This window comes from Chrysemys picta, chromosome 2, assembly GCF_011386835.1.
Source record: "Chrysemys picta bellii isolate R12L10 chromosome 2, ASM1138683v2, whole genome shotgun sequence".
NCBI lineage: Eukaryota > Metazoa > Chordata > Testudines > Emydidae > Chrysemys > Chrysemys picta.
The window spans coordinates 41388892-41407726 of NC_088792.1; the positions used below are offsets into that span (position 1 = coordinate 41388892).

General features: G+C 38.6%; 1 protein-coding gene across 3 annotated transcripts in view; it reads right to left on the bottom strand.

Annotated features, from left to right (window-relative positions):
- Positions 1 to 389: 389 nt before the first annotated feature.
- Positions 390 to 18835, bottom strand: part of SLC39A12 (solute carrier family 39 member 12) — a 38551-nt gene continuing 20105 nt past the window's right edge. Inside the window, exons 6-13 of one of the 3 annotated variants that reach the window (XM_005308123.5) lie at positions 18548 to 18719; positions 15917 to 16089; positions 14039 to 14191; positions 12666 to 12773; positions 10295 to 10355; positions 6097 to 6255; positions 3867 to 4054; positions 390 to 2590 (exon numbers count right to left, since the gene is read on the bottom strand). In XM_005308123.5, coding sequence (XP_005308180.2) covers positions 2462 to 2590; positions 3867 to 4054; positions 6097 to 6255; positions 10295 to 10355; positions 12666 to 12773; positions 14039 to 14191; positions 15917 to 16089; positions 18548 to 18719 — 1143 coding nt within the window. In that variant the 3' untranslated portion in view covers positions 390 to 2461. Of the gene's footprint in view, positions 2591 to 3866; positions 4055 to 6096; positions 6256 to 10294; positions 10356 to 12665; positions 12777 to 14038; positions 14192 to 15916; positions 16090 to 18547; positions 18720 to 18835 lie in introns of all 3 variants that reach the window. The other 2 variants (XM_008162798.4, XM_005308124.4) reach the window with 2 other exon arrangements.

Here is an 18835-nt window from a genome sequence, read left to right on the forward strand (position 1 = left end):
AATCCACTGAAGTCTCCTTTGGTGAGAAAAAGATTATCGTTGAAAGATCGGTCTTAATGAAATGGTGAGGTAGATCAGCTCTCTTGGGTACTACAGGTACCCAAATCCTCTTCTGTAGGCTTGAGATACAGTCAGCAGTTGTGAAAATTGGTGAATGTATTGCTCATCTACTGAAAATATCACAGTCATAGAATCTGAGTGACTACACCAGGTGGCTACCCAGTATTCTGACAAATCAGATTTTGTGTTTGGTAGAGAGTGTGTAAATATGGCTGGTTATTCAGTGAGACCAGGGTATTTGATTTTTTTTTTAATTTAAGTCAAAAGAGTATATTTTCTAAGCAAGTGCAGGTACATTTATATGCACAAATCTTGCTAGCACACACAAGTACTTGAGCAAATATTATTATTTTATTTTGGAAAATATACTACAAAAATATAAACCTTGTTCTTTCCAGAAACTTTTTGACAACAGGTAGAAAAACATTTCATTATTCAACTTCAAACCATGATGCAAAATCTTGTTCAGTTGGTAGCTTTGCTTTCTTTGGTACTGAACAGCCTGCATGCACATACTCAAAATAGTAGCTCTGCTCTTTGAAATAACAAATGTTTCCAATATTCACAAGAATAGATTTTCTTACATCCAGTGGTGTCCTGCAACTGCTTGAACTGACTGTCTGTTGAAGGTCATGAAGTGACTCAGCTCCATCACCAGCAGATGAAATATTGGGAGATCCATTTTTTGAAATCTCACCTTACTAAAATTAAACACAAACGCCTAGAAAATGTGAAGTGGGACAGAGAGCCATCAGTCACAGCTTCTCAATGAAACTAGAATCTCTCAAAGTTAATGTAAGAGAATAGGCAGCATCAGAATCTTATGTCCCTTGAGCACAAGTGGTTCAGGGCTAGCATGGGAGTCAGGACACCTGGGTGCTGTTCCCTGCACTGACAAAGACTTCCTGTGTGAACTTGTGTAGGTCACTCAGGGCCAGGTTTTTAAAAGATATTTAGGTAGATAAATTCCCAGCAGGATTTTCAAAAGTGCATAGATACTTAACAGCCATTGAAATCAATGAGAGTTAGGCACATGGGTGCTTTTGAAAATCCCATTTGGTGCCTGTCTGCATCCCTAGTAGCCTAAAATACCTTTACAAATCTTGTCCTTAGTCCCCCTGTATTTCGGTTCCTCATCTGTAAAGTGAGGATAACAGTACTTTCCTACTTCAGAGATGTTAGAACAAATACATGAAAGACTGGGGGACACTCCAATACTATGGTAATGCAGGCCGTATGAGTACCGAAGACAGAGAAAAGAAGAAAGATGTGCATTTGGTTGTACACAGAATACAATTTTGTTCAGTAACTGGCTCTCCCTCTTCAGCAAATAAGAGAAATAAGCATTTTCAATCAAAAAGCAAGTCTGTTACGTAGTTTACAGAAAAGAAATTAAATGCGGGAGGGAATCCTTATGCCAAAGTTACAGAGTTTAATTATAAAATACCTCACTGAAGTCACACAGCACCTCAGAGTCAGGCTGTTATTGTCAAAATGTGTTTAGGGCCTGATTCTGCAGTCCTTACTTAACTGAGTGGTCTACTCAGAGGAATAATCCCACTGAAGTCAATAAGGGCTACTTGCATAAAACCACTCGAGTGAGAGAGGGGTTGCTGGATCAATGTACACTTCAGACAGTAGGAACAGATTTTCATTAAAAGCATATTGTACTTGTATGAATAAACTACTTTCTGACTGATGACATTATCTAATGATCTGATTGGCTTCCATAGATGCCAATATGCATAACATTAACATGATACAATGCAGACACTAATGGATATTCTGACATTGCTCAACTGTGTTCTAATACTGTCACAGGTTTTAACACTTGTTTGCCAGTGTTTTCTGTATGACAGTGGGCCAGCAAGACAAGACGACAAAACTTTGTCAGTACATCAGCAAGGTAGATAATGCACATTGTATTAGAATGAGATTGTGTGGTATTTAACTCAGTAAATCAGCTTGACTATACTTTTCAGTTTCATAGAAATTTATTCTTGGCATTAAGAGGTAACAAGATTTTATGCTTCAAACTCTTCAACTATGTTCCTTTTCAGTTGGATTACTGTATATAATTCTTTTCTTCAATCAGAGTAGCAGAGATCACTTGAAGCATTTAACTAGAACGGACTCAATAAACTAACGAGAAGCTCCTGTGAGTTTGATCATAAGAGTTTTGGTAAACTCAATAACAAATAAAACATCGATCTAAACATTCATGTTTTAAAAAAATTACAAAATCTGAACAATAAGTTAATAAAGTGAAATTGTTACCTACTTAACTGTAGATACAAAAATCCCACCGACTTAATTTATAAATGACTATAGCAGGCATGAAAAAATGGAAATAATGCTATACAAATTCATGACTGATATTTAGAGATTTCCAGTAGAAACATTATATCTTAATTTTCTGTTCATATATAGCTAAAAGAAAGAGGCAAAGCCAACCTAATAGTAATCCAAGGTTCTGTAGGAGAAACATCAACCAGGGTCGCCGTGTCTGAATGTGTGTCATTTCAGGAAGCTAAAAAAAGAATAAGATACCAGAATGAAAGCCAGATATATTCATCTCTGGGAAAAAAAAGTCTTATGGGAAAACTTGACAAACTTCATATAAAAAGACTTAAATCCTGAGTTTCTGAATATAGTTGCAGATCTGTAGCACACACTGTATGTTATCATAACTATTCAGAGTGAAATATTTCAATTGATCTAATTCTATCATCGTGAATCTTTTACCAGCATTAGAGAGAATTACCAAATGAGGATCCAAAATGTGTTAACTTCTCAATATTTTTAAAGAAACTTCATGTAAGGAAACACTTGGTAAAATTAGTGTTCCTTTTTTATGGGAATAAAGCAGTTTTGATTATTTTGTTTCTGTACTATATATAGGGACCAATCCTTCTCCCACTGAAATTATTGGAAAAATTCCTATTGACTTGACCTTTAGTGGGTACATAAATTAAAAGCATAACCCCTCAACTATGCTTTTAAAAATTACCTTTTATATTTTTCTCCATAAGGTTTAGATCAGATACAAAGGCACCAAATGTTTAGCATCAGATTAAAAGCTATTTACACACTGACTTTTCACCCTACAGAACCTCTCAAATCACAATATTGAGGATAGTGTATCTTAATTGTATGTCCGACAATAGCCTGTGAAAATACTTGACTCTGAGCCTGATGCATGTCATTCAGCTTTTTTATTATTATTTTCATGTAACAGTATCATATGAATCTCTTCTGGTTAACTTCTTATGTGTGGGTCCAAATCAACATTTGAACATAAATCTAGAGTCATGATATTTTACTGTATTTACTTGGTTTTTTATTTGTTGTTATATGCTTCAAAACTTGATAAAAATATTTAAACGAGAGATGGGCCAAAATCAAAACCCTATCTCAAAATTCTGGCTCCAAATTAAAGTTCTGAATCTCAATAAAGAGCAAAACCAAAAGCCCGCGATCTTAATACTTAAAACACTTCAGTTCAAATTTTGAACCAGAATTGGAACTATTCTGTACTCTTTCCTGGACTATAAAATGTAGATCCCTCAATTTCATCTCATTTCTTACAGTTTATATCCTTTATTTTTCCCTTTTTCTTATTTATCATGTTTATTACATTAGTGGCTAGTCACCAACCATAAATGGGGTCTTATTGTGCAAGGCACTGTACAAACACAGAGTAGAAAACCATCCCTGCCCAAAGAGCTCACAGTCCTTTCTTATATTCATTTATGATATGACTGTTCTCAAAACGAAAATGTAATAGAAGAAACTGCAGTGCTCACCATTTCTGCTAATGATAAATACAAGAACATTCCGGCTGTGACAGTAAAAATCCAGTTCTGAACACAGGAGTCAGTTGATACTGAAAGGCCAATGTAAAGCCCTATGAAGGCAGTTAGGGCACTTATAAAATTCATTAATAATGCAATTTTTGTGGAGAGCCCTGTACTTAACAGCACAGCAAAATCACCTGCATAGAGAAAATAGAGGGGAAAAAAGATATTATTTATCTGATAAAGCATTTTCAAGATTGCATGGCAGGCAGTAAGACATCGATGATAATAGTTTAGATAGAATTACACACAGATACAGACACAGACACAGACACACACACACACAGTATTGGATGCTGGAGGGTTGCCCTTACATTTCTGTAGAAATTATTGTAAATTCGTGCAGCTAGCAGAAAGTTACATATCCAGTCATATTTGTTCAGTTGTTCCTAAAGATAGCATACAGTATACAGGGAGGGCTCTCTACTAGTTCTCAATGTTCTGTGACATTTCCAACTTGGATACATGCAAACGCGAAGTCACATGCTTTCCCAGAGTTTCTAAATCTTTCTTGATTGGGAACTTGCCAGTAGAAATCATGTGATTATGTCTTTAACATGGTCTTTGGGTCTTTATGTCAGAAAGAGAAACACAGTGGCTGATTCTGATCTCAGCAGCACAGGTTTTACACTTGTGTAATTCCCTAGTTTTCAGTGGAGTTACTCCTAATTTTCTTCCTTGGTCTAAGTTGGATCAGAATCAGCCCTCAGGATGCTTCTCTTGCAGAAGAACCCACTTCGTGACAAATACATAGCACAAGTATCTGAGCACCAGATTCTGATCTCACACCAATTTTACACTGGTGTAACTCCACTGGGACAGTTGGTCTGATACCAGTATCAGCCATTCAATATTTTTGTCAGATTTTTTTGTTTTTATAAACCTGCCTGTTTTCCAGGAATCCCCAGCTACACACACAGGTTTTGGTAAATTATTCACACAACCAACATTTGTGTTGTAAATCCATAAGAAAGGAAACAAATCCAACATTCTGATCCACCTACCACCATATATATGTATGTCAATGCAATGCCAGGCATAGCCTCAAACTTCTGAAAAGACGTAGTATGAGGAAACAATGGAGAAAAAGGGAACGTTTATCTCCAGTGAAACTGCTATCTTATCTTGCTGGCCTGTCTGCTAGTAAGAGAAGCTGGGTGAGGTAATGTCAGTTATTGGACCAACTTCTCTTGGTGAAAGACACAAGCTTTTGAACTAAACATAGAAAGAAGATCTGAAAAAGAGCTATCTGCTAGAAAAACAGTTCATTTATTTGTCATCACTGGTACCAGATATTTTGTTCACTAAGGATTTGATTCTTTACAGTGCATAAGTGGAGTGTTGCGCATACATATGCAATGTCAAAGGTAATAAGCAGGAGGAGCAGTGCCAGGAACCCATCCTCAATACTGAGAGCACTGCTGTCTGGTCACATTAGGTTACTCCTAATGGCAGGAGTAAGACCAATGTGTGTGGGGGGGAGTTGGTAAGTGTCTCATTTGACCCCATATTTCCTTAGACATGCCCATTCTGCATCCACATCTCACCACTCTTTTTGCCTGTGTGCTCGAGAATAAGGGAACAGAGGGCAATTCCACTGTGTGGAGGATTATGCCTATGTACTCCTGCATAGTCTCCATTCACACTTGCTCTAGAGCGCAGCATTGTTGGGATTCCTGCTGTGCACTCTGAAAGGACTTTAAAGATCAGGGCTTGTGCTGTCCTTACTTACTCTTTCCTTTCCTTTGGGCTGAAACAAATTTAACGTGTAGTGGAAAGAACATCCCGTGCCCAATTAGGGAGCTATCCTGTGAGGGACAGGAAGCAGAGTGATGTCAGCAGTTCTTTAATCAAAAATAACATGCAGGAAAAATTGTGCTACAAACCATAGCATATGCACTGGCTGTGCCAACCCCATCCTCACCAGCTGACAGACCATGCATGCTTGGGGATGTGCCTTGGAGTAGTAACCAAGCACTAGGGAGAGCTCCTGTTCTACTGCTTATGTCAGGGATGGGATGAAGGGAGCTACATGCCCTCTTTACCCCATCCGCTCAGTGCATTTGTGTTAGAACCGGGCAGGATCTAGCCTTAAATGTCTCTGTAAATCCAGAAACACCGAGCCATAAGCTCCTTTACTTGAGCCAGTTAGGAAAAATGTGTATTTATATTTGCTTACCCATTTCATGGGGAATTTCATGGCATAAGATAGCAATCGTCGTGGTAACACCCGTTTCTGTTGAGGATGAAAATGCTGCTCCTATTACCAGGCCATCGGCAAAATTGTGAAGACTGTCACCCACCAACACCATTATTGCCAACAAACTAATTCCTTTGCCTAGGGAACAAAGTCAAAAGTAAAAAGAAAAACATGTCTTCCTAGGCTTTAGGCTTCCTACAAACATTTTTTTCTCAATGGACTAGTTTTTGTGTTGCCAAAAGCCAAGACAAGCAGAGGACTATACAGCCTACCCAATTTGTTCTTATTACAGAGGTTTCAAAGACTTTCAGTATGAGAAAATAGTTAATAGAATCGTTCAGAGATGCAAACACTAGGAAGTAGCTTCCTTTGGGTCTTTTCTACTAGGTAGATTGTTGAGACAAAAGGTTGGTCTGAGTCCAGTTGAGTAATTTACCTTCAATGCATCTCATAAACCTCACCCTAGGCTGCTAAAGCTCATATTCTCCCTCCCCTTCCCAACTCAAATAGTTTCTTTCTTAAAAGGTAGGCGTTTATACACTGGGGGTCAGAGAGTTGCACATCTATAAGTAAGAGAAGAATTTGGCCTTGTCAAGAGACTAGATCTTAGGCAGTCCAGCAGAAGGGTTGGAGCAAGAGTAGGAGTCCAAAATGCCAGAACCAAGGTTCAAGACAGAGTCGGAATCAGGATCAGAACCATAGTCAGACTCCCAATGCCAGAGTCAAAGGCCAAGACAGAGTCAGAGCCAGAAATCAGAGTCAAGGGTCCGAACCAGATTACCTGGAGTCAGGGAAGGCACAAGCAAGGCTGGTTCCAAGGTGAGTGCAAGGCGGGAACAGGACTGAAACAAGGCCAGGTGCAGGGCTGGGTCAAGGCTATGGGCAGGGCAGAAGCAGATCTTGGAGCAAGGTGAGCACAGGGAGGCAGAGAATCTGCAGGCATGTGAATTGAGCAGCCTGGGAGCTGCCACTGAGCTTAAGGACAGGTCTGCTAGCTTCCTCAGTCAATCAGGTGGGCCATCAACAGACTGAGAAGGTGCATCTGCATGGCCTTATCCCTGCCAGGCCTCATGTAAACGATACTTTTAGCGTCGTGAATAAGGGAAAAATTATTTTGTTTTCATGTTCTCATCTTTAAGCATAGTATTTCACAGGAGATAGAATCCAAAACGTAATCAACCTCAAATCATCATCACTGATATAGTGTCACATCATATTCAATTCTGACCTTTGTTCTAATCAATTAATAGCTGTTTTGTTCATCCCTAGCACTGCTGTCTGTAACATCACTCATGAATACAGATAGCTGTTTTTCTTTCCACTATTTTTCCCTGACCTCCCTTTAGCATTGAAGCTCATATTGCTTGTGTGCGATGGGGCACTGAAAACGAGTGATCTTGTAGCTTGCATTTGAAATACAGTTAAGCAATGTTGGGCAAATCCTCTTCCCAGCACCTGACCCAAGTAGCTGGGTTGCATGCTGAGCAGATGGATGAGGGAAGGAACCATCTCCCCAAGCTGCAGAGCAGCTGCAGAACTGCTCCATGGAGGTTACTCCAGCTCAACACTGAGTGGACTTTGCAACCCATATTTGGCTCCCCAAATCCTGCACCTCCCTTGGTACATCCATTTTACCCAATTGACTACAATGCTTACCTGCATGCCTCCAAGGAATCCTGCCTACTGCCCCTCCACTCCGCACATAGAGTGGAACTCTACTGATTCTGTCCCACTGCCAAGGTCTGCCTCTGTAGCTGTCAAGGCAGTGGCAGGGTTTGCCCCCATAAACTCATCTATTTCCTGACTTTTCCTCCCCCCACCTAGCTACAACATGACAACCTGGAGATGTAATGTGGCATTCCACAGACCCCGCTGAATGTCGTTATTATGAGGTTTTACTGCAGTGGCATTTTTGTAGAGGAGACTGTTTTTAAGGAGATGGGAGAGATGTTTTTCTTACGTAAACTGGCTAGAACTGAAGCCTTCAAAACTATTATAAAAGAAAACACACAGAAAATAAAGTCTTACAACTGTATTCAGAAAATCCTCTCCAGTTGCCTGGAAGCTCTGTGGATTCAGTAATATTGGCAGGCTTGGTAGATTTTCCTGCCAGCTCACAGAGCCAGACGTGGCTGTCCCCATCTTGCATAGCTCTTTCTAAACACTATAGGCAGTTTATACTCAATAGTACAGGACAAGAATTATATAGAAATAACAGATTGCTGGACTACATTAAGTTTGTGATTTGTAATTTGCACTGGCTAGGGTGAAATTGTGGCTCGGCACAAGATGTTATTAGCCTGTTTTATTTAAGTAACAGTTGTTGAAAAAAACATACTATAATGTCTGGAACTCATTCTAGCCTATTATCTATAATATAAAATGGGAGTCAGGTTAACTTTATGAAGTGCTAGGCATTTTAAAGCTTGTGCAAATGTAACCTATGTGAACACACTTGACTGAAATTTAAGTAAATACATACACGAAAACATTGGAGTGCTTTTAACCTCATTTATTTTAGTTCTATTTTAAATCTAAATCATGTTATTAGCAATTATATCAATGCACTTTACTGCTGTGACTGTAAAACTTCTTATACTACCTCTTAGAAAATGAGTATTTGGATTCAAATTCTTCTTCTTTGTACAACCTTGCATTTAACTTGCAAATTTCAATTGATTCTTTGCATAAAACCAGGGATTGGAATTTTGCTCTTTAATTTTCATAGAGCTACTGGTGGGTAGCATTTCTACTATAGATCACACTTCTGAAGTTCTGACTAACAAGGTAATGGCTTAAACCTTACATTTGCTCATGCATAGGGATCTAGTTCAATGTTTTCCGGGCTAACACTAAGTGCCTATAGGACTTCTGATTAGTCTAATGTGAATCAGGAAATACAACTACAAAGTCATAATATTGGTTATTGATATTAACAGATGGGATCATGATAAAAAAAATCAGTACAAAACCTTTGAAAGTTAGTTATTTTTCAAAACATACTTATAGTCAACTATTACTCCTAAACTTCTAATGCAGAGGAGAATTAATAGTTATGTCCAAAATATGAAACCAAACAGAGAATACTGATAAAGAGATAACTGGGAAATTTCCCCAAATACAGGCATGCTGTACTTGAAGCAGATAATCTTGACCTTGTGTGGAATATGTTTTAGATGATTAGTAGAGAGTGATGACTGAACAGCACTGAACCAATGACAGATGGAGTAGATAGTGACAGTGAAACTGGGACTAGATTGTATGCTGAAGGGAAGGTCAGATTCAAGCAATGGAAATCCAGTTTTCCAAAAATGAGATCTATGCCCTGAAATGGAAATGAATTCCACAATAGCAGAGAATAACACTAAAGGGCTGGCAGAAGACAGTGAGACTACCAAGAATTCAGGGTCATGTCCTGAAATTAATTGTCACTAGACAAAAGGGAGTAGAATAAGATAAATATCTAGATTTTAGGGAAAATGCTATTTCCCAGTAGCATTCCTGCTGCTCTGTTGAATTCAGCAGGGTTACATGCATGCAATCAAGAGCAGAATTAGGTCCACACCATTTTTTCTTATTTTTTAAAATAAGGAAAAGCAGAGCAGAGAAGTAAAAACTATTTCAAAATTATTTAATGGGATATCAGTTCAGTCTAAAGCTACTGATAGATTGAGACGTATTATGAGCCCAGAGTCCCATATAAGGAACAAGTCACCACTGATTTTAATAACCATGATTTCATTACCATAAAGGAGACAGAAAGAGTCAGAGGGGAAATTATAGTGTGGCGAGAGAGCCAGAAAATGAGAAGTGATGACAATTTTAATATCTTTGCGATAAGGAAAGGCCCAAGCAAGGTCTACAATTATAAAAAGATGTTTGGTGGTAAATATGTGAGGGTTTCCCTTTAAGTAAAAGGCTTCAGTAAAGTAGTTTGCAAGGGTGGGTAAACAAACGTTGAAGCAAGGACAGTATAAGATTAATGAACTTTACAATTATGGGTCTGGTTGGCTGGAAACAGGTCTTTAAGCAGAGATTTAATTATGTAGCCAGGCAGAATCAGATGTGGTGACGTAATACATAGAAAACACAGAGCTGAGCCAGTTTCACACTTTCAATCCCATCTCAGGCTTACAGTTTTTCATGCTGCTTGTTTAATCTTTGTATGAATACTTACTCTTTCTGTTTGTCGCCTTGCTGTCTGGAGGAACTTCAGACTCAGAGTCTTCGGGACTTCTCTAATTAAAAGGAAAGATATTGGATCAGCATAGAGGGGTTGTTTTGATCTGCTGTTATTAAACAGTGACAACTTAAATAGATTTACTGTTCTTTAAAGAAAAGTTAGCTGCTGCCATCTACAATATATACCATTATTATCATTAGAGTTATTTACTGAACTCCACACACATGAGAGATTGTCCTTGCCCCCAGGAGATTACAGTCTAATTCAGATCAAAACAAAAACAATTCAGTAGCAATGTGGTGCCCTGAGAAAAATACATTTCAGGGATGAAACAAACTTTTGAGCTGGAAATGCAGAGCTGAAAAATGATTAAGTTATAATTCAGCATTTTGGTACAGTTTCTCATGGGATAATGGGTTTTGTTGTATTGCACGACTGTGTATGCAGCTACAGGATCTTGAAAGAAAACTGGTGAAGATTGGAGTCCATAACTAAGGGCTTGTCTACACTACAGATGCTACAGCATCACATGAGGCAAATGAATTTTTCACACTCCTGAGTGATATAGAAAGTTTTAGGTGTAGGCCAGGCCTAAGATATTCTTATTAGTTTCTCTGTGAAATTGCAAGACTTGAGGAGATGAAAACAAATACATAGCAACCAGGCAGATATTAAGATGCTTGGCCACCTGGATATTGAGACAGTAGGTAGCAAAAATGTGCACATATGATCAGGTAACAAAGGTCCCTGATTTTAGTACTCTATTCCCTCTTCCAGCCCTTCCTCACATACTTCTTCCCTTCCCATTTCCCCCTTCTATCCTTCAAAATGTGCTAATAGGGCTATTTGAGATTAGGGTGCCCAGACAGCAAATGTGAAAAATAGGAAAAAGACCCAAAAATCGGGACTGTCCCTATAAAATCGGGACATCTGGTCACCCTATTTGAGATGCAAATAGAAAACTCCCCTGTATCCAATTCATTAATTGCATCAGAATTGTAGTACAGCAAGTTTTATTTCATCAGAATTCACAGTCACTGCTAGAGCATCCTGACCCCTTCCAAAAAACAATAAAAGCGGAGATAAAATGATTAGTGAGAAGTGATATATATCTCCTTCACTGTGGCATAGTGTCTCCTCTGCTTTGTCAGCCTTTGTCTAGACAGAGGATTTGACTTCCTTATCCACACCATTCATGATTTATAGACTTCTCTTCTATCTCCCCCCTTAGTCATCTCTTTTCCAAGCTAAAAAGTGCCAGTCTTTTTAATATCTCCTCATAGTCAGCCAGTGTTTTCTCTCATTGTTACCCATATGATCCTGAAAAAAATGGGTAGTTCTCATCCAAACAAGCCAAGCCACACTAGTTCATATTATCAATATGTAACTTTAGGATGATCTTGCAGTTTGCCAGCTGAAAGGAATGATTAATTACTTAATGAAGAAACAGGAAGTGACCAGATGGGTCAAAATGTAATAAATTATCTTCACTGGTCTGCTAACAGGCATTCAGTCAACAGTTCCCAAACTGTGTTCTGTGAACCAATACTGGCTCATATTGCTCTTGTTGATAACCATCTCTTCATTAAATGTGGACCATAATATGGGAAAGTTTGAGATTCTCTGACTAAAATAACAAGACTACAATTAGCATATCCTGAAACTACATATAATATGAAGAACAAACTGTGCTTGCAAAAATGCTAAAACCTATCAATTTATGTAGTTGAGTATGTGTGCATGTGTGTGTGTGTGTGTGTATCTATCGAACATCTTGCTTGGGCACTCTCCATAGGTCTAATGGGAACCTACAGAATTGCTAATGGGAAAGCACTATTTTCAGCCCATCTGAATTTGTTTACATATTATTCATGTTAATGGAAAAATGACTGCATATAGTCCAAGTTTTCAGCTGGTAACTAATTTATACACTGTAATCTCTTTGGACACTATCTTGCAGTCCTTACTCCAACTTGAAGATTGAAGGGAGTATTGCTGGTATAAGGACTGAAGGATCTGGCTCCTCAGAGATGTGATTTACATTGGAAAACCAGGAAGACAGTAGATGTTTTAAAGATCTTCTGGGGAAATGGCATATAAGGAGGTTTATTACATCAACGTGACATATATCGATAGATTGGCTTTGTAAATATTTGTGAATAAAATATGTCTGAAAATGCTTATTGTGGTCTAACAAATCTACAGATTTCTGACAATACATTCTTTTTTGAGGTCATGGAGTAAGGAAAAAAATCAATAAACACTGAAAAATATTATTCAGTTATGAAGTTAATTGGGTTTATTTTTTGAGAGACAGAGAAAGAAGGAAATCAAGTCAGTAAATCATTTCATATCAGTAACCTACCAACTGTATGGTTGAAGTAGATTTGCCTCTGCCTGAATGGTCATTTAATTCAGATTCCACTGGAAGATCATGGGAATGCCCCAAGTGCCCATTAACTAATGAAAGGCCCTGCTGGATGAAGATGCTTTGCAATTATTTCTGAAGCCAGATGAACACAGGTGCAGCCTCTGTCAGTTTCATGTTCAGATTTAGCTTTTATTTGACCTATGAAAGTTGTTGACTTGAGAATAAAAACAATTGAAAAGAATGCTAGCTGTGATAAACATTTGCTAATGCCTTTTCAGCTCAGAAAACTGCAAACTGAACCAGAAAAGTATGTGAGAACCAGAGGGTATTATAGGAAATTATTTTTGTAAAGCTGAATTTTAGAGTTACAAGCTGGGATAAACAAATTATTTAATGTTTAGTGTTCAGATGGCCCCAACCGAATGGGTTTATTAAAGTCTTGTAAAAAATTATAAAGTCCCTTTCTCATTATTCATTATTCTTTATATAATAGATTTCAACTTTGCTCTTAACATCTTAAAAGCAAACCCACATAATATCATAGTTAGCAAAATATTCACTTTACATTCATTTTACATAATTTGTATGGCTCAATCCTGTATTCCTCAAAGGTAGTAGGTATTTTGGGTGCATGAAGAATACAGGATTGGGACCCAGATATCTAAATTAGGCCTCTGATTAAGCATCCTTTGTAAAACAGCAGCAGCAAATGCCATTTGAAGTGGCATTAAGATAGTCTCCCATGCTCAGAGACTTAATGAAGCGTCACATTTTGTACTGCATTATATCTGGTACATAATGACATTTTCAAACACAAGGCACACTGAGATAAAATAATAGAATTACTGAGAGCAGAGCAGCCAACAAGGAGACAGTACCCATATAATGCAGGAGTCTACAGAGCTCAACATTTATACTAATTTTCAAAATCCTTTGGGGTAGAAAATTATCAGCAATTTGGTAAATTTTAAAGTATAATTCTTTAAAGTGTCATTTTAAAAAGCCTGGATAACATGTGAGTCTTTGAGCTCTTCAAACAGTGCCTAGGTAAAGAAACTCTCATTACTCTTTCAGAGAGAGACATGCTCTTTACCTGTTCCCATGCCAGCCACGGAAGTCTGCTTATAGAATACAATAATTAAAATAACTGGCCTTTTTACAGTTAAACACATCAAACCTATGCACCAAAACAAAACGGTACAAAGCAAAATCAGTCTGATGGGAGCAATTTGGGAAGAGGCAGTTTATGCTTCATTTCACTTGTAAGCAAGGCAATTATTTTTCCAAAAACTTTTTTAAAATTTACTGTGCAGTTTATAATCTCAAAAACAAAAAGGATTTTAAAAGGGGTAAAAAGAAAGTTCTACCTGATCACTTGGTGATACTAAAAGAAAGAAACATTTTTCTATCAGAAAAAATCCATGAATTCCTCCAATCATTCCCAACATTTTCCAAACATATTCTTTCCCTTCATAGATGTGTTCCATCTCCTGAGCTTCATGTTTATGTAAACCAAGAATCTAGATAAAGAGGTGAAATAAAAGGGGAAAAATAGTTTTGACTTTTGCTAGAGTAAGCTATAATAGCTTTATCTCTCAACTTTCCTTTTATTACCACTCTCAAGACTTTAATTGTATTTTAAATTGCTGTGCTGGAAAACCAGTATAGATTAATGAAATTAATTATTAATGGCCTCCATTATGCTTCTGTCATCTCTTGCCGGTAAAAGTAATATTATTTCTAGAGGCAGATTTAATTGTATTGACAAGAGGATTTTCCTTTGTATATTTGTTTAGACTTTTACAGTTTAAAAAATTGTTCGGATCATCTTCAAAAGTCAAATTCATACAGAAAATAATCAATTAACCCTTTTGCTCATGGTCTTTGCTTCAGTTTCTATGCTGTGAAAGAACATAAAAACCTTCCTTGGAAGTGTTCTGACTTCATTTGAAAGTTGTCACTTTAAAAGAGATACATACTGGACACAGCACATTAAAAGTTGAGGGGAAGAATTTCAGAAGCACACATGGGATTTAGGAGCACAAATTCTACCGACTTTTAATGAGACTTAGTGCTCCTAAATCCTTTTGGTGCTTTTGAAAATCTCTCCCAGCTCTAGTTCCTGAAATATTACTGGTTTTGATGGTTTTTCCCATTTTTAGTTATATGGAATACCTCAAAGAACTTTTACTATCTCTTAAACCAGAATGAACATTTTAAGATGGAGAAGCATCAGAAATGTGTTTGCCCAACTTACCAAGTAAATGAAATTGTTAACCCCCCTTTTGTTAGAACCCTTCAGTTACTTATTTCGAGTTGTGCAATGCAGAGAAAAAGCAGCAAAACCAAATGAATACTAATCAAAGGCTTGTCTTTTCTTTTACACTGTCATGTATGTAAAATATATATTTGAATTTAAAAGAAAATCCTCCCACTGAGGTGTTTTTATTGCAGTTCATGACAGCAGAACTATATGTCTCTGAAAGCCCCTGGAATTTTAGAACAACTTGGGTGTGGGGCTGCTGATGCTCAGGGAAAACATTTAACAGCATTCTCCTGAATCAGTTCTCCTTACATGACCTGCCTTAAGCATATGTGGAATGTGCAGCTTGCATAAGGCCCTGTATTTTCTATGGGTTCTATGCTACAGAACTCCATTCCAACAAACCCGGGACGGGAGGAGGGAGGCCTGACAGTCCAGCCTCCCTGACTCCACCCGCTGAGAAAAGTCGCTGGCACCTACCACTGACAAGTGACCACAAGCCAACTATCTACCAGCCTGCTCCTGATTGTTCCCTAGCCCAGTTGAGTGGGTTACTAAAGCATGCCTGAGACCTTACCCATTGGCTTCACACACAGCCCCACACAAACCTAGAGCTAGCCCTGTCTTACCTGTTTATCATATACTTCCCCCCCACCCCCGCCATTTCTTTTAATCACTGAGTACTTATGTATTAAAACAGTACCTGAGTTTCTTCAGCATTCATCATTCTTTGGCTTCTGCTTCTTTATTTCCCAACCTGAAATCTCTTTCTGATTTTACACAGCTCCTAGTATAACTAGAGTGCTGGCCCTCTGGTTCTCAGATCTCATGGACAGCTTTATTTTTAAAAAAAGATGAGAGCACCTGAGCTCCTGTCAATCAGTGTTGTGGGAGAATCAAAGGAATGCAGCTTCACTAGGTACGCATTTCTTTATATATATATAGGAACACTTCATTTTGAAAATACAAACTGGCGTGTTACCTGTGGAATAAGATGTAGCAGAGCATCTCCAGAGAGCGTCCCAACAGCTAAACCCACAAACAGCTGTAAAATGAGTGTATAGATTTCTTGACAGGAACTGAAGAAAATGAGGGTTGTACCAAACATAGATCCAATAGTAATAAGTAAAACGGCAACAGTGCTGTAGCCATACTCTGCGGAAAAGGAATCAAAATAAAACCAAGTCCAGCTTTAACAATTCAGTGTCTAATTACTTGAGGCCCTTTATTCTGAACTGTGTGAATAAACAGGAAGGAAATTCTTGAGTTGTACCACATTCTCTTGCTATATATAAGGGACAGACAGCATAACAGAAGGAAGAGGGGGTTCAAGGTCTGCAAAGCATTCATTGGCCAAGGACCTGCAGGTAAAAAAGCCCAATCCACTGGATTTCATGCCTTAAAGAGATAAATATGCTCTTAATAGACAGGTCATCGGCCTCCTGTGAACACACCATGCCTACTGTTCCAAATTGTATTTGTTGTGCGGTGTGGACACACTTCCTTTAGGGATGCAATCAGGAGTGATAACCTCTTTTTCCTAATTCAATAGAGTGATTGGGAGGTTACTCACATGTATGCGCTTACATTTTCAAGCTGCTGTACAACATGAACTAACCAATCCATACCACACCCTTCACCCTTGTGAGGTAGGTAAGTCACATGATGGGGAACAGACACAAAGAAATTAAAGACAAAATATTCAAAAGTATCCACTAATTTGGGTGCATCAAGTTTTTTTTCCACACACCAGGAGCGGAGAGTGCTCAGCACCTCAGAACATCGGATCCTAGGTAACGCCAGTTAAATACCCAAACACTAAGGCACCCTACATTAGCAGACACTTTTGAAAACTTAGGCCTCAGTGACTTACCCAAGACTAACCAGCAACTAACTGAAAATCTGGGAATGAAACTCCCAGTCTTAGGTTCAGGTCATTAGGCTACTTTTGTCTTACATCAGGCCATTTGCCTGTCTTCTCTTTTGGGAAACTCCTCAAATTTAGGCCTTAATCCTGCAAAGAGACCTATGTGCTCATAAAGGCCTTCATCTCTCACACATGGTCTCTTTCACTCCAAAGAGATCACCATTAGAGGACGAAGGATGATCTGGTGGTTCAGATGCTCGCCTGAGCTGTAAAAGACTGTTGTTCAATTCCCAGCTGTGCGAAAGACTTCCTGTGTGGCCTTAGAAAGTCAGTTAGCCCCTCTGTGCCTTGGTATCCCAGCTGTAAAATGTGGATGATAGTACTTCACTACCTCATGGAGATGTTTTGAGGATGAATACTTGAAAGAGTGTGAGACACTATAGTAACAGGGGCTTGAAGAAAATAAATAACTCTTTTTGGGGAGTCTCAGTACCTCTTGCTACTTTGTAGGTTCCTGTCTCCTTTGAGTACTAGTGGGATGTCTACAAACCTCCTTCCAGCCAATGATCTACCATGTTGTTTAATCAATGCACACTGATAGTACAAATGTACAATGTGGAACTGTGGTTCAGTCCATTCCCAGCAGCAGCCTAATTAATCCAGTTTAAGAACCTAAGAATGGCCATACTGGGTCAGACCAGCGATCCGTCTAGGCCAGTATCCTGTCTTCCGACAGCAGCCAGTGCCAGGTGCTTCAAGGGAATGAACAGAACAGGGCCATTATCGAGTGATGTATCCCCTGCCATACAGTCCCAGTTTCTGGCAATGAAAGCTTTAGGGACACCCACAGCATGGGGTTGCATCCTTGACCATCTTGACCAACAATTGTAGTCCAGGGAGTTAAAGCTCTATCCCAGACAGATGACTGGCTGGAAGGATGCATGGGGAACATTTATTAGCCCCCAATGGATCTGGCAAGCTACCAGGTGAGTAAGGCACAATACAATAGACATAGGCACTGAATGGATTGATATGTGCCCTGAGAAATTTTTCTAACTGGTTTATTTCTACAGGCCAAGGTGTACAAAGTCCGGAGCTCATTTTTGCTTGGCACAGGACAGTAGATGATCTTGAAAAGCTGCTATTTTTTATTTTCACAACAACATCTCACAAAAACCTTTACTTTTCCTGTTAAAATTTCACAAAGTGAAAATCTGCACTTTTCATACACATTTATTTTCTGGAGAGCATCTTAACACCACTAATTCAGCATATCATGGTATAAAATAACAGATGTTACAGCACCAAGGCCTGATTCATCATTGCGTTACTCCAGTTTTATGCCAGAGCATCCCACTTGAAACCAATAAAGTTATACCAGTGTAAAACTGGAGAAACAGGGGCAAAGTAGGCTCCCCTCTCTACTACTGGGAGGGCCTCTTATAGCACCATAGCCATTATACCTACTGTCTGTATCTCTGACAAGCATCTAAGAAGGAAGAAAAATCAGCCCAAATGAGAGTTCTTTGGATAAGAGAGTGAAATAGTTACTGGGAGCTGGATCCCTGAACTTCTCATTGTATAGTACTGTGTAGCATGCACACCATGAAATTCTTTGGTGTATAAACATCTGGGTGTTTTGTTTTTTAGTTACTAATGAATACAAAAGCTCCAGAAAGCTAAACTCCTGCAACCCTTCAGCTGAATTAGCACAATGCAATACTGCACAATGGCAACATAACTCACTTTCCAGAGTTGTTGGTGGCAGCTTTGTTTGCTTGGATTCTGTAAGCTGACAAGAACAGCTCAGTAGTTGCTGAATGATCGCTGGGCTGATTTGCTTGAAATGTTCCTTAGAAATGGACGAAGGACTTTTTTGTAAAAATATCTTCACAAGCTCACTGGCAGAGAAGCAAGCCTATGTGGGAAAGGATATGTGGTTACTAAATATAGATACCATTAACTGAGTCTGATGATCAGGTTAAATGCGGATTTGCAGGACTTTTTAAATGACATGGAATCATGAACTTTAAA